The sequence below is a fragment of the Pyricularia pennisetigena genome, chromosome 6 (assembly GCF_004337985.1).
Source record: "Pyricularia pennisetigena strain Br36 chromosome 6, whole genome shotgun sequence".
In the NCBI taxonomy this organism is placed as follows: domain Eukaryota; kingdom Fungi; phylum Ascomycota; class Sordariomycetes; order Magnaporthales; family Pyriculariaceae; genus Pyricularia; species Pyricularia pennisetigena.
This window is the reverse complement of record NC_043744.1, coordinates 6,197,237-6,211,267: the sequence shown is the minus strand read 5'-3', so window position 1 is coordinate 6,211,267 and position 14,031 is coordinate 6,197,237. Positions and strand designations below refer to the sequence as shown.

The 14,031-nt window shown below is 44.9% G+C and overlaps 4 protein-coding genes across 4 annotated transcripts in view; 3 read left to right on the top strand and 1 right to left on the bottom strand.

The window, feature by feature from the left end:
• The window catches only part of PpBr36_05518 (uncharacterized protein), a gene marked incomplete at both ends in the record, with an annotated part of 883 nt that extends 712 nt beyond the window's left edge, over positions 1-171 (top strand). The window contains one exon of the mRNA XM_029892673.1: positions 58-171. Coding sequence (XP_029749307.1) covers positions 58-171 — 114 coding nt within the window. The remainder of the gene's footprint in view (positions 1-57) is intronic.
• Positions 172-2,763: 2,592 nt separating this feature from the next.
• Positions 2,764-3,915, top strand: PpBr36_05517 (uncharacterized protein; the record flags this gene model as incomplete). Its single annotated transcript, XM_029892672.1, has 1 exon — positions 2,764-3,915. One exon carries the CDS (start codon positions 2,764-2,766, stop codon positions 3,913-3,915), a length of 1,152 nt encoding a protein of 383 aa, XP_029749312.1.
• Positions 3,916-4,771: 856 nt separating this feature from the next.
• PpBr36_05516 (uncharacterized protein) lies at positions 4,772-5,100 on the bottom strand (the record flags this gene model as incomplete). The annotated part of the gene is made up of 2 exons (XM_029892671.1): positions 4,772-4,874; positions 4,994-5,100. The coding sequence occupies 2 exons, from the start codon at positions 5,098-5,100 to the stop codon at positions 4,772-4,774; spliced, it is 210 nt and encodes a 69-aa protein (XP_029749313.1).
• Positions 5,101-6,782: 1,682 nt separating this feature from the next.
• Positions 6,783-8,484, top strand: PpBr36_05515 (uncharacterized protein; the record flags this gene model as incomplete). The annotated part of the gene is made up of 3 exons (XM_029892670.1): positions 6,783-6,990; positions 7,080-8,287; positions 8,356-8,484. The coding sequence occupies 3 exons, from the start codon at positions 6,783-6,785 to the stop codon at positions 8,482-8,484; spliced, it is 1,545 nt and encodes a 514-aa protein (XP_029749314.1).
• Between the last annotated feature and the right edge of the window lie 5,547 nt (positions 8,485-14,031).

Below are 14,031 nucleotides of genomic sequence, written 5' to 3'. Positions count from 1 at the left end.
TGTTCTAGTTATTATCCCTCCGCCACAGGGCTGACCCATGCCACGCTCAACTTGTAGTACCTGCCCCTCGCCAAGAGCAAGTCCAACGTCGACGAGCTGCTCGCCGTCGAGTACAACGCCTGCTCGGCCGGTATGGACTACGCCGGCATGCCGCGCTGCCCGGGCTACTGAGTGGAGGACGAGTGAAAACTGTTTGGTTGAGAGCACAAACGAAGGGGGTTTGGATCTCTGCTGCCCCCGAAATTTTTGATTTCAAAGCGACACGCCTGAGCGGCCACCCTCCGGCTTTACGGTCAGGGGGAGGCTCTCTGTTTAGTGGCATTGGATAGAGATCAAGTCTGATTGAGAAACAAAGAAAGGTGACATGATAAATATAAATATCATGATACTCCGAGCAGCATGTTGCAGGAATGCAACGTCCCGCGAGGGGTATGGCTTCAATTGCTCTTGGGGCCAAAGGTACTAGGCGCAACCATCAGCGGCTGCATTGTGCTACTCAAGGATAATAAAGATACATTGTAATCTGCCCTAGACTTGTGAAGGGCTCACTGCTGATCCACGTCAAAGCGCGTCTTGAGTTCAGTTGGAAGTTGGTCCCTAGATATCGCCTTGCGTTTGAATTCGAGGTGACGGACGCCCCTTGTTTGTCATGTCGACCTCGAAGAAACAGGTGACGCGAATTTCATAAGGTTAGAGGTGGGAATAGGTAAATCATTGATCCGAATATATATCCACAGAGAAAAGTCTCGTGGTCGTATTGAATATGAATGCAACAAGTTATTCACATACCAAGGATTAATATCGACATACAGTACACAAAATGTGGCTTGCAAATACACTTATTTACATTTGGGTAATTTGTGGTTCGTGACACCATAATAGGGTCTTATAGTGTAGCTGACTAGCACTAGTGTGACATTTAAATGATGATCATCCTTTTAATATACAATACCAAATTAGTACAAGTCCTTTATTTGAATTCTGCACAAAATGGTCCTGGGTATGGTCAACTTGTCCCATTAAGGGTATGTAAGCAGCAAGAACTTTCCATCATCCAAATCATTTGCGCCCAAATTTGTAGCCTCTGCCGCAAATACCTGTCCGATCAAAAAGAAATCCCGCAAGAATACGATAATCTTGTGCGACGCGTACGACATGCCCTCACCAGGGATCGAACCTAGGACCTCATCATAGAAATTCTGTTGGATTTACTAGTGATGCGCTCTACCACTGAGCCATAAGGGCGATTGGACGATGAAGACACACCCGTCAATTGTGAGACTATCAATTGCTCCTCCTGCACGTAACAGACTTGTTTTCTATTCATTAGACTCAAAGGCTGTCAGGATGCAAAGCGATTATGGTGCCAAAGCCCTAACGTTTGTTCTGGAAAATTCCGCCGTCGGTAGGTCCAGGACGGTTATTGCGGAGCCTTTTATGGGCTATCAACTTGGCATGTAGCGTTTGACGAATTTTACTTTTAGCTTTAAAACGTAAAATATAGGCTATTTCAATAGCATAGGCACATGCAGGGGTAGGTGCATGATTATTATTAACTTAAAAGCAAAAATACCACGCAAAATACCACGTTTCACCTTTACAAACCATAAAAGTTGTTGGTTGTGGGATGGGGTTTGCACGCCAGCATTGAACTTTAGAAACGTTTGAGGCTATCCTGGTGACGGGTTTAGCGACCAGCCCAATCGGGTATAGCGCTCATCCCGCCCCCTGTCGTGGAGAGCTCGAGTATAAATAAAGACTTGTGCCCCGACGTAGATGGTATAGTGGGAGATGATGTCGGGGTAGTTGACAGCCTGAGGCCCACTGGCTTGCATTGATTCGACGAGAGCTACAAGGGCCCGGAGTCCCGAGGTATCTTCATGATGACGGGTTTGGGTTCGAGGTTTGAATTTCTGTCCAGAGCCTATGATACCTGTAGTACCCGACTATAAACTATCCAACAAGCTGTGACAAACAAAGGACCAGGAGAAAAATTCTCAACCACGGGGGCTGCTGGGGTTCATCACTTGAGTAGAGTCTCGATCATTCAGATTCAAAAAATTCCGACATGTGAGTAGGTACTTCTTTCGACTTTGGTACTTGGTTACTTTAGGTGTCTTACGTGGGGTACATGCGGCAAGCAGCTCCAAGATCAGCAATGCAACCATACCATCGTCGGTTGGCTCGGAAAAAAGCTGGACATCAGCATCGCATTTGTGGTCATGTGGTGGTAGTCGGGTCATCTCGTGTTTTGCATGGTAAGCCGATGAGCCGAGCTCACCTGGATACCCAGGTGTGGCGGGTATCATACCTCGATACATATAAAAATGGACGGGCTGACGGGCTCAGAATATATTACTAACCCAAACACTGTACAGTGGCAAGGCGCAAGTGCCTGTCCTGTGCCTCTTCCTTACTTTACGCCACTCTAAGCCGCCGCGTTTGGGGTTCCACAGACACTCAGCATGGAATATTTTAGGCCTTCAGAATAGCAGCTTAGTAGTAATAGTGTAATACAAGCCTTCAGGTCTCGAACCATATAATAAAGCTGTGATTGCATGCCATGGATTCAAAGCAGGACCAAGAGAATCACAGCATCATAAACCAAATTACACAGATATAAATCGACTCTTTTTTTTTTTCTTTTTTTTTTTTTTTTTTCAAATCACTATCCATCATATCTCTGACACCTTTATATCATATTTTACCTAGAGTACACAATATCAAGCGCTCGCCCGTACCACGTCCCATATACCCGCAGCCATGGCCGTGTTCAAGCTTCAACTGATACTCCTGCTAGCCATAGGGCTTCTTCATCAGGGTACAGCTGCCCCAATCGCAGTAGCTGATGGACTGGATCGCTTTGACGCGACTTTGGCTTCGAGCCTCGTCAAGCGGGTGGAAGAAGACCCAAACAAGGGCCAGGACAAAGGCAAAGGCAGGGCCCGGGTAGTGAGCCCGTCGAGCTACATCCCCCCAGAAAACTACGGAACACTGCTCAGTACATCGCAAGAAGTGGACCGTCAAAATGCCGCCCGGGAAGCTGCCGCAGCCGCCGCCGAGGCTGCTCAAGCCCGGCAGAGAGAGGCACAGCAAGCCCAGCAACCCCGCCAAGGAAGGAAGATGCCGACGCTGCAGCCGGAGGGGGGCAGGTCCGCTGGAGGAGGAGGAGGAGGAGGAGGAGGAGGAGGACAGAGACGACCGTCCGACACGTTGCCGATCAACGCGGCGGAACCATCGCCGGATCAGCTGAACAGGATGTTTTCCCCTAACCACCCCGAACAGTACGGGGCCATCCCTTACAGAGAAGGACCACTAGACCGTTCCGCCAGCACTCGGGCTCAGGCGGGCAACTCTCCACCAAGAGGCCAGTCGCAATCTTCTCAAGGACAGGGCTTCTCTGGCGCGATAAGGCCCAACCCCAACCACCCGCTTCCGCCCCTGCCGGAGGAGGCCCAGCCGAAACCGCTATCGCGCTCCCAGACCTCGTCGCCGTCACCGACCAGGGACCAGCAGCCCAGGCCGCTCTCGCGCGCCCAGACGGCACCCATCACCCCTCAGCTGACGGCGGCTAACCTTCAGACCCTGGGAGGTGGCGGCGGCGGCGGTCGTACTTCCTCCCAGGGGTCGGCGGGCACGACGGGCGCCGTCCACGACGTGCCCACCAACCGGCAGGGACAGGCCAACGCCGCCTCCGGTCTCGTTCGGTCCGACTCCCAGAGGTCGGCGGGCACGACGGGCGCCGTCCGCAACGTGCCCACCAACCAGGCGGGCCAGGCAAATGCCAGGAACGCCCAGCAGAGCTCTTCCGGAGGCCGCGTGCGTACCGAGGCCTCACGTATCAATGCCAAGGTGGCGGCCGACAAGGCGGCGGCCGACAAGACCAAGAAGCAAGGGAAAGGGCCGAAGCGATAGAGATGGGGGATTTTGGGAGTTTGGGTATGGGCATGGCGAATCAGCAGTAGATGAGCATTACCGGTGTTGGTTTTTAGGGAAGATGTTTTGTTGTGATTTTTTTTTTTTTTTTTTTTTTTTTTTTTTTTTTTTTTTTATAGACAAGGCGTTGCGGGTTTCGATGGAGTTAGGCAGCAGACAAACATGGGCTGAATCTCTTCTTTCTAGTATCTGTTTCTTCCGCTTTTGTAATCGTCATTTCCTTGGAAAACTGGAGGAGCATACCTAACAGATCGTGCCATTGCAGGCGTGGAGGGTTTTCTCGAGTGCAATTGGCGGGGAACGGATCTAGATTCCCTGTGCCCCCTGTGCAGGATCAATAAAGAGGCTTGGCAGTATACGGAGCACACATGTTAGCGCCAGAATACCAAACCTCACAGATACGTTTAGTGGCAAAGTTGGACTGAGCTTGATGCTGTGTATAATTGACACAAATCCTTTCGCGGTGGTCGATGAATCCTTACGCTTGACTGGGAAAACCCAAAAGTAGATTGTGAATTATATTTCCTGTCACCCTCTGCTCGGCCGAGACGAGCCTGACGAGCCTGTTGATCCTGCAGATAGAGGACATGACATGCAAAAGAGGGACTAGGGGGAAGATGGACAATGTTGAAACCTTTTGCATCACTAAAATAACTTGTCGCTGTGGCTCAAATCAGCAGTCCGGACTTTGCAGCAACTTGCGTTTCCACCGCTTCCGACTCTTATTTACAAAGCACAGCTCAGGTCGGCCTGCTTTGAACACTCTGCTGGCCACCTTGCTGGCAGTAGATAACCTTGACGTTTCTTTTTAAGCAGTCTGAGATATTGTCTTCCACTAACCCCGAAGCGAAATCTTGCTCTCCCTTCCTGGAACCCTGCCTGGGTGCTTTTCGGCGCACCCATTCTCGCAGTTCTTGGTATCATCACGGGTGGGCTGCCTGTTGTGTTCTAAGATAAAATCCCTCAAGCAACGCGCAACACAATTGGTATATTCATTTTCACCGTCTTCAAAAGAGGGTATCAGCTGAGATGCAACTAGAAAATGTCCAAGGGAAACTTACGCCCATCTTCGAGTGTGCGAGCCTGCAAATTGTTGGGCAAAACGGGGTTGGATTGGGCCAGATGGGCGATAAACGCCACAATGATGGGGACTTGGAAACGCATTCTGAACAGCAAGGTGTATATCGACGGGCGGCGGCGCAGCGAGTATAATAAGGAAGCGAATTATAATAAAAAAGCGTAGTATGATAAAAAAAGCGCAGTATGATAAAAAGGCGTAGCGAGTTGGATGATGGTCTATGAGCTTCGAGAAAAAACAACACGGGAGGCCGAGAGGAATATTTATACAGGCTTTTTCGAACGTTTACTACTAGTCTAGTTATAAATAACTTGGGTTTGCATAACAAAGTCTACAAGTTGACAAACCATCATGCTGGTTCTTTTTTGTTTCAACTGTTCTGCCAGCGTTTGTTACAAACTTTGTCAAATTGGCTTTTGTTCGTAATTTGCTGCTTGATGCGGATGGATTATCTACATTCGACCCCGCAGCTTTTCTCTAGTGATGCTGCAACTTTATCGTGAGTTAAATCCGGGGTCTGTAGTCGACATTTTTGTACTAGGAGGCACTGCACAAGGGCCAGGCTGAATATGACGGTAGAAGCCTTTATGATGGTGGTGGGTTACCGAGTGGGTTGGGAAGAACGTCTGTGCCCTGCGGGAGTAAACAAGAGAGCTTGAACCATGGACTGTTGAAATAGAGCCAGAGATCAACATGCCGACGGCTTATGAAACCGTAGACGACAATGGTTGCGTTGGTATGCACTTGCTCCTGATGTGTTTTACGAGCAAATGCAAGCTCTATATTGCCGCTTAAATATCCCTAAAAGAGGTAATCATAAATGGACCAGACGATAGTGACTATCCGTTGGGTCGGGCGCTAAACCCTGGAGCCACGTTGACAGCCTTGACAGCTGACCGAATCCAGAAACAAATAAGGGTTGATTTAAAGCCGCTTCAGAGCAAAGATAAAGCGTGGATGCTAGCATGGTTGATGCTTGTCAAGGAGGAAAAAGATATTAGCCCCAATATATGACGGTTAAACCTTTCAATGCGCGACAAACAGAGGCTCGGATTTGGCATTTTTGTACGCATCCTGGCCCAACCGTCGGGCTGGCCGTCTTGGCTCCTGGAAGGTGGTGTACGAACGAGTTACAAGTGTCTATACAGGCAGCGATGACGAAAGGACCTTGTTAAGTTATAAGTATATATACACAACCATCCGAAGGATGCTGTGACTAAGAACCCACACGACCGACTGCTTGGTATCTTGCTTGGCACGGTGACTAACGATCTTATTAAGCGCTAGTCCCCCTTGGGACGTTGAATGTATTACGGCAGACCTTGGTCTCCGCGCAGACCTGACAAACCCAGTGGCTGCCGCAGATGTGAGCCGCCAACCAGAAGTTTTGTGATTAGAAACCATGGTCGTCGACCCACTGTTGGTGCCGTCACATCCAGTAAATCGTCAATGGTTACCTCCACCGTAAGCTTAGATAACCCCGGTAGCGTCTGAGGGGTAACAAAACAAAAGTAGCACCCGAGGAGCAGTTTGCTGTGGGTTGAGCTGATGCGCTTGATCCGATAGGTCAGGGACTGCATATGCCAATTTATACGTGCAGGAGACCATCGCTCCTGTGCGAGGGCTACGGGTCGCCCCTTGGGCTTTGCATATACAAATAGAGATCTGTTCGTCGAGCGTTTCTTTGAACAAGTTGATCTTTTTACTGTTCCAAAAGTCGCGTCCCTTGAGATTTTGCCACAATTTGTCCCGACGTTTGCTGCTAGAAATGGGCGTCTTTGCGCAACTGTATGAGCAGAGATGGGGGCTGGCGGTGCTTGCCGTCGGCTTCTATCTCGCCACCAAGATTCATGCATACTTCAAGCTCAGCGCATTCAAAGGCCCGGTCGGCGTCGGATTCTTCAACCTCTGGAACAGCTGGGCTTTTTTGAGCAGGCAATCTCACCTCAAGTACAAGGAAGCGTGTGAGGAATATGGTGAGAAATTTTGACAAGACACAAAAATCCGAGCCCTGTCGAGACTCAAGCACCAAAAAAAAAGGAAAAAAACTAACGGCAGCTGCAAGGCTCCATCGTCCGCATCGGCCCGAATGACCTCCTCACCTCATCCCCCGAGCTCCTCATGCACATGAGCGGGGTTCGGTCGCCGTACTACCGGTCTTCGTGGTTCTACAAGGGCTCGCGGCCCCGTCCGGGCATCGACAACGTCTTTAGCTCGTCCGGCCCGGAAGGCGAGGCCACCCACACCAGGAAGCGCCAGCAGCTGGCCCCCGGATACGCCGGCAAGGAGAGCCCGATGATGGAAAGCATGATCGACGAGCAGGTGGCGACCCTGGCCCGGCTGCTCCGGGACAAGTACAGGTCGTCCGAGGCCCGCGTCAAGCCCGTCGACATGGGCGTCAAGCTGTCGTACTTTACGCTCGACGTCATCTCGGCCCTGTCGCTCGGCAAGCCCTTTGGCGACCTCGCCAGCGACTCGGACAGGCACGGCTACATGAAGGCGACCGAGCAGGCGTTTGTGTATCTGAACACGCTGGCCGCGTCGCCGTTCGCGTCCGTGATGCAGATCCCCTTGGTCTACAAGCTCGTCGGCCCGCAGGAGTCGGACCGCACGGGCGTCGGCAAGATCGTGTCGCTGGCTCGGCAGAACCTCGAGGAGCGGCTGCGGCACGACACCAAGGAAAAGTCCGACATGGTGGCGTCGTTCGTCCGGCACGGGCTCAGCTTCGAGGAGCTCGTCACCGAGGGCCAGTTCCAGATCGTGGCGGGGAGCGACACCACGGCCGCCGCGCTCAAGGGCGTTCTGCTGTTCCTGCTGAGCGACCGTCGCGTCTACAACAAGCTGCAGGCCGAGGTCGACGACGCCGCCCGGAGGCTGGGGCTGCGTCCGGACCAGGTCGTGGCCGACAGCGACGCCAGGGCGCTCCCTTACCTGCAGGCCGTCATCCGGGAGGGGATGCGATGCCACCCGCCCGTGACGCTGCCCATGCCCAAGATGGTGCCCGCGGGGGGAGACACGGTGGTCGTGGACGGCAGGGAGGTGTTCCTGCCCGGGGGCACGCACGTCTCGTACGCCGCCTGGGCGCTGCACATGCGCAGGGACGTCTACGGCGAGGACGCCACCTGCTTCAGGCCCGAGAGGTGGCTGGCCGAGGAGGATCCGGACAGGCTGGCGAGGATGCAAAAGACGCACGAGCTGAACTTTGGATACGGCAAGTATCAGTGTCTGGGCAAGCAGCTGGCCCTGATGGAGCTGAACAAGGTCATGTTTCAGGTATGCGGCCTGCGATTCTTGTGGTGTGTTGTGTTTGCAAACTTTACTGACGTCGGTGCCCGAGACAGCTGCTACGGAACTTTGATCTAGCCTTGACCAATCCGGTACAGGGTTGGAAAAAGGTCAACTTTCTAGGGATATTTAGCCATGGCGAGCTGCTTGTTACGGTCAGTGAGCGAGCCAGAGACTCTTGGTAAAGTTTGATTTGAAGGGGAAATGGGGCAAAGCATGTCGAGCCGACGAGGCATGTCGAGGTCACAAATGGACACAAAAGAAATAAGAAGTATATTTTAAATATATATATATATTAATATTTACCACTTCAAAACTGGTCTGCATGGTCCCTTCAAGTCTGTAGGGCTATAGACCTTTGACGGGAGTGACTCAACAAAGTCCTTCTCTTCTCTTGGTTTGAAATCTTCGTCATCAGTGCCAAACACACTGAGGTTTTCCATCGTGTGACTGGCCGCAACATGCCGAAATAAGGGTATTTACATTAAATATCAATTCATGATGCGATGCGTAGTAAAAAGATATATGCTTTTGTATTTGAATGTTGTTTGATATTAAACAACTTTCCTAGCTAATTTTCTACGAATGTTTCTATTCATAACATATTTATAATTATGCCAACGTCCCTTTTGTTGCAAAGCGCAAGCAAACTATGCGGGCGGCTCCGCATTTACCGAGCCAAAAATAGAAACAGAAAAAACTTTGTTGCAGTGCATTTGTCAATACAACTTTCACAGCGCAAACTAAATTTTGGTGCATCCGGCCCATGGTATTTGGCGCACCTTCGCGCAAGTATTTCAGCTATTTGATATTTCTTAGTGAGTTTAGCCATCTTGAAAAATAAACTCATATTTAAATTGTATTTTTGCTATCATTTTATGTGACAGAAATTTGCCATCAAAAAACCGAGTAAAAAACCAGTCCCACACGGTTGCAGATTCGCCACCACTGTGCAGGGATGGGATTTTTACCCCGACCACCATGGTCCCTGCTTAACCGCATTAGGTACCTCTTTGAACATCGCTGTAAAGCAAGCGCTTGGTTTTGTTTAAGAAAGCCCGCAACCACGACAAAGACGTGTTGTGTGGTTAATTAACAATGCCCATCGAATTGACCATCAGCTAATAAAGTCTACCACAAGCTGAACCCATTTATTTCAACATCCATATCAAATCAAAACCATGAAGCCTTCAACCCTTTTCCGTCTCACTAGCGCTTTTGCCATTCTGCCACTGGGCGTTCTAGCCCGGAACAGATGTAGTGTCCTTTTACAAAACATAAGACGCGACAGCGTACGTGCGACTACTACCCAATGGGCGGGCGACACTTTCAAGATTCACCGCTTTAATTGCACACTCGATGCCAAGTGTCATGTGGAATGCAATCCCCCAGTTGGAGCATATGACGAGGATGGATATGAGGGATGGTACATGGAGACTCGGATCGGGGAGGGGATTTATGATAACGATCCGGTTGATGTTGAGGATGATCGGCGTCGTAGTCTCGAGGACCCGTGTTAGAATAGCCTCACTAGCGCGCAAGCCAGTCTCAGTGCTCAGACTAGACCTAACAGTGGCGTTCCACAAGTGGTCATGCACCTGAAGTGGTCATACCTCAAGTTGTATTTAATCTTTTATAACATTTTAACGAATAGTTCAATAACGGGCAAGGCTTGTACATATATAAAACCGAAAATTGACTATTTAATGGTATAGATTTTACCTATAAAGGGCGTTGTATGAAAGGGATACTGGGTTTTTCGACAAAACCCTATTGTTATTTTTAAAATACGAATGAAAATATTATGAATAAATAATAAATTAAGTATTATAAAGCGGTTGAAACACAGTTTTTACGATTAAGGTTACTTGGTCAGCGGCCATTGTTGATAATTAATTGATTTTTCAAGTTAAAAATTGAAAAACATATATAAATTGCCCGCAAATAAAATATGTAAATATAAAATAAGTTTATGTATAAATAAGAAAACAAAAGAAACTGTATATATAGTATTTAAAATAATATTTAATTAGGTATTTCATTTGGCGCTTAAAACTAAATATCTTAATATTAACTGGTTATTTTATTTTTTTACACTATAAATTTTAGCATGGATATTTTAAAAATTAGGATCTAAACATAGATTATTCTATTTTACGGTCCAAAGGAATACTTGATTAAGTGTTATTTTTAATACTACATATACAATTTTTTCATCCTTTTATTTATATATAAGATTTACTTTATATTTAATTATTTTATTTGCTTGCAACTTGTATATGTTTTTCAATTTCTAATTTTAAAACTTGATCAATGATTAAAGATGGCCGCTAACCAGGCAGACTAAGTCGAAAAAACTGTGTTTTCAACGGTTTAATCATATGTAATTCACTATATATGTATAATAATTTAATTCGAATTTTGAAACATAGAAAAGGGTTTTGTCGAAAAACCCAGTATCTCTTTTATACAACGCCCTATACAAGCAAACTCCATACCTTTGAATAACCAATTTTTGGCTTTAAAAATGTACAAACTCTGGCCGTTATTAAATCATACGTTAAAATATTATATAAGATTGATTACAGCTTTAAGGCGACCACTTCAGTTGCACGACCACTTGTGGGTCACCCACTGTAGTCTCAATGCTTAGACTAAACCCCCCTGCTTCGCAATAGTGACCGAAAGTTCCATATACCTTTCAGCTAGTCTTAGGGCTCATCCCTGAAGCCCAGAGCTCCACAATTGACCCACTTCGCTCCACTTTATGGCTCAATTGCGGTTTTGCAATGTACCTGTGGGTCCATCCAAAAAACGTTTTGGTTTAGGTTTAAGGACAATTTGTCGATTTTCGCCGTTTATGGCGGTATTTTTGGTATTTTGGCGACCGACACTCCTTTATTATTCCATAACCACGCAAAATATTAAAAAAAAATTTATCGTTAAAAATAGCGTTTAATACCGCTATTAGCAGCGATTTAATTTATTCTTTTATTGGTTATAACGGCCGAATTGGATACCACCTGCCCTTAATCCGTTCATGGCGGTACTGTTTTTTTGGTTTTCTTTTCGATTTTCGATTTTTTTTAATATTATTTTTAATTTTTGACAAATCTTGAAATTTTTGCACGTGGAGGGCCATATATATAAATATACCGTTATAATAAGCTCGAGTGTATATACCGTATTATATAAGCAGTTGAATAAGCGGATAGGCAAAATGTACATTTTTTTGTATATAATTTACAATCGAAAGTCGTTTATATTTTTACCAATTTTAACGATAATAGAGCCAAAGCTTTAGGAACTAGATTACGTATATAAACAAACGACCGCGTGTATTTCAATTCATAATATTGGTTTTCACAATTTTTTGATGGTAAGAAATGCTAAATATATATTTTTTAAATCTTTTTGCTTTATTCAATTAATTTTATGATATTTTTGTTTTGCAGCCAGAATTTATAGTTTTTGCACGTTGGGGGTGGTATATACATATATCCAATCGTGAAGCCGTTAAGTATGCGGATAGGTAAAGTATATCTAATTTTGTATATAATTTACAATCGAAACGCTTTTATATTTTTACCAATTTTGACATTAATAAAACCGAAACTTCAAGGAGTGGATTATTAAATATAAACGAGCGTTTACTTAAAGTCCGATTCTTAATACCCGCTTGCTTTTATTTCTTTGTATAGAAGAATGCTAAATTTGTGTTATTTTTTGTATTTTTTTGCTTTATTTAATTAAATAGAATTTACAAAAGAATCGTCTAATTACCTTTATTTATAAATGTGTAAAAGAATGGATACATAAAAGTTTCTTTCAATTTTACCAACATTTGCGTAAATTATTCAGTTTTTTAATAAATTATAAATTAATATAAAAATATTAATAAAAATTTTGTTTTAACTGATAATTGCATGCACTTTGCAGTGTTAGGTCCAGTAGGTTATTAGTACTATAATACAGTTTTCAATTATCATTATTTACCACTATTCAAAATAAAAATCAAATATAATGGAAAATTACAAATTTTATTAAACATTTAAATATCTTTTCAAATACACTGGCTACAAAGGCGCGGCTGTGGTTAAAAAAATCAACAAACTCCAATTAATCCAACGCAGGCTATTTTATATTTTTATGATTTTTATTTTTTTTTATTCGAATATTTAATTGTATACTATAGTTATACCATTTTCTTTTGCCACTATAGTGCGAATATATTATATATACCCGCTATAAACGGCGAAATGCGACAAATTGTCCTCAGACTAGAACCAGCGCGTTCTTTTCGGCCAATTTAATTGGTGAAAAGCCATGTGGCTAAAAGGTACATGGAGCGCTCGGTCCCCACTGCGAAGCAGGAGGGTCTCGTCTGAGCACTGAGACTAGCTCTGGTTTAGGTCTGAGGATATTGTCGATTTTCGCCGTTTCTAACGATATTTTCGGCATTTTGGCGATTGATACTCCGTTATAAAAAATAAATAAAAATCGTAAAGGTAAGCGGTTTGTACGTTAAAAATAGCGTTTAATACCGCTATTAACCACGATTTAGTTTATATTTTTATGTGCTGTAACGGCCTAACTGCGTACCATTTGCCCTTAATCCGTTTATAACGGTATCGTTTTTTCGATATTTTGTCGATTCTCGATTTTTTATATTATTTCTATTTTTCGACTAAGTTTGATAATCCTTCCACGTAGAGGGTCGTACACGTATATATACCGTTATACTAGATTCTGGAAAATTTATCGGATTATATAAGCAGTTATATAAACGGACAGGTAAAGTGTATATATTTTTATATATAATTTACAATCGAAATGCTTTTGCGTTTTTACTAATTTTGACGATAATGAAACCAAAATCTGAGTGACTGGATTACGTATATAAGCAAACGTCCACGTAAAATCCGATTCATAATGCCGGTTTTTATTATGTCTTTATATAAAAGAGAGTCAAATTCATATCATTTTTGTTTTTCAACCGAATTTTGAAATCTTTGCACGTGGGGGGTGGTATACGTATAAATACTAGAATAGTGAACGTTGGTATCTATAGCGTATTATAGAAACAGTTAAATAAGCAAATAGGTAAGGTATATACAATTTTATATATAGAACTTACAATCGAAACGCTTTAACATTTTTACCAATTTGAACGATAATAAAACTACAATGAAAACAATATGGGTTGCCGACAGGGGTTTAGGAACTAGCCCAAGTGCGGTGTGGTGCTAGCTGCGCTATAAAGGCCTGTAATTACAGGGCTTAAATGCACTAAATTATTTACTAAAATGGTTCACTAATTTTAGGATTAATAACTTAGATTTATTGGTGGGGGAGATTTTGCTTTATCTCCCTTATATACTCTCCGACATCGAAATGGGCGTCCGCAACCCTGAAAGCGTTCCGGTACCGCACACGACTTTCCTAAAAATTATTTTATATGGGTTTGGAAAAAACACCCTTATCGCCATACAAACCATTTCTGGGTTCGCACTAATTTGATAATTTGGTGAAATTTTTAACCCGATATAGAGTAGCTAGTTCGTAGGTGCAGGGTGGGTATAAACCCGGTATAGGGTAAACCCCATTCGCTGACCGTTTAAATCGCAACTCCTGTAATATAAAACAACGGATAATCTAATAACCCCGACAGCCTCACTTCGGCACTATCTATTGTGGCTTATATACAAGTAAAAGTGGACCCATTACATGCT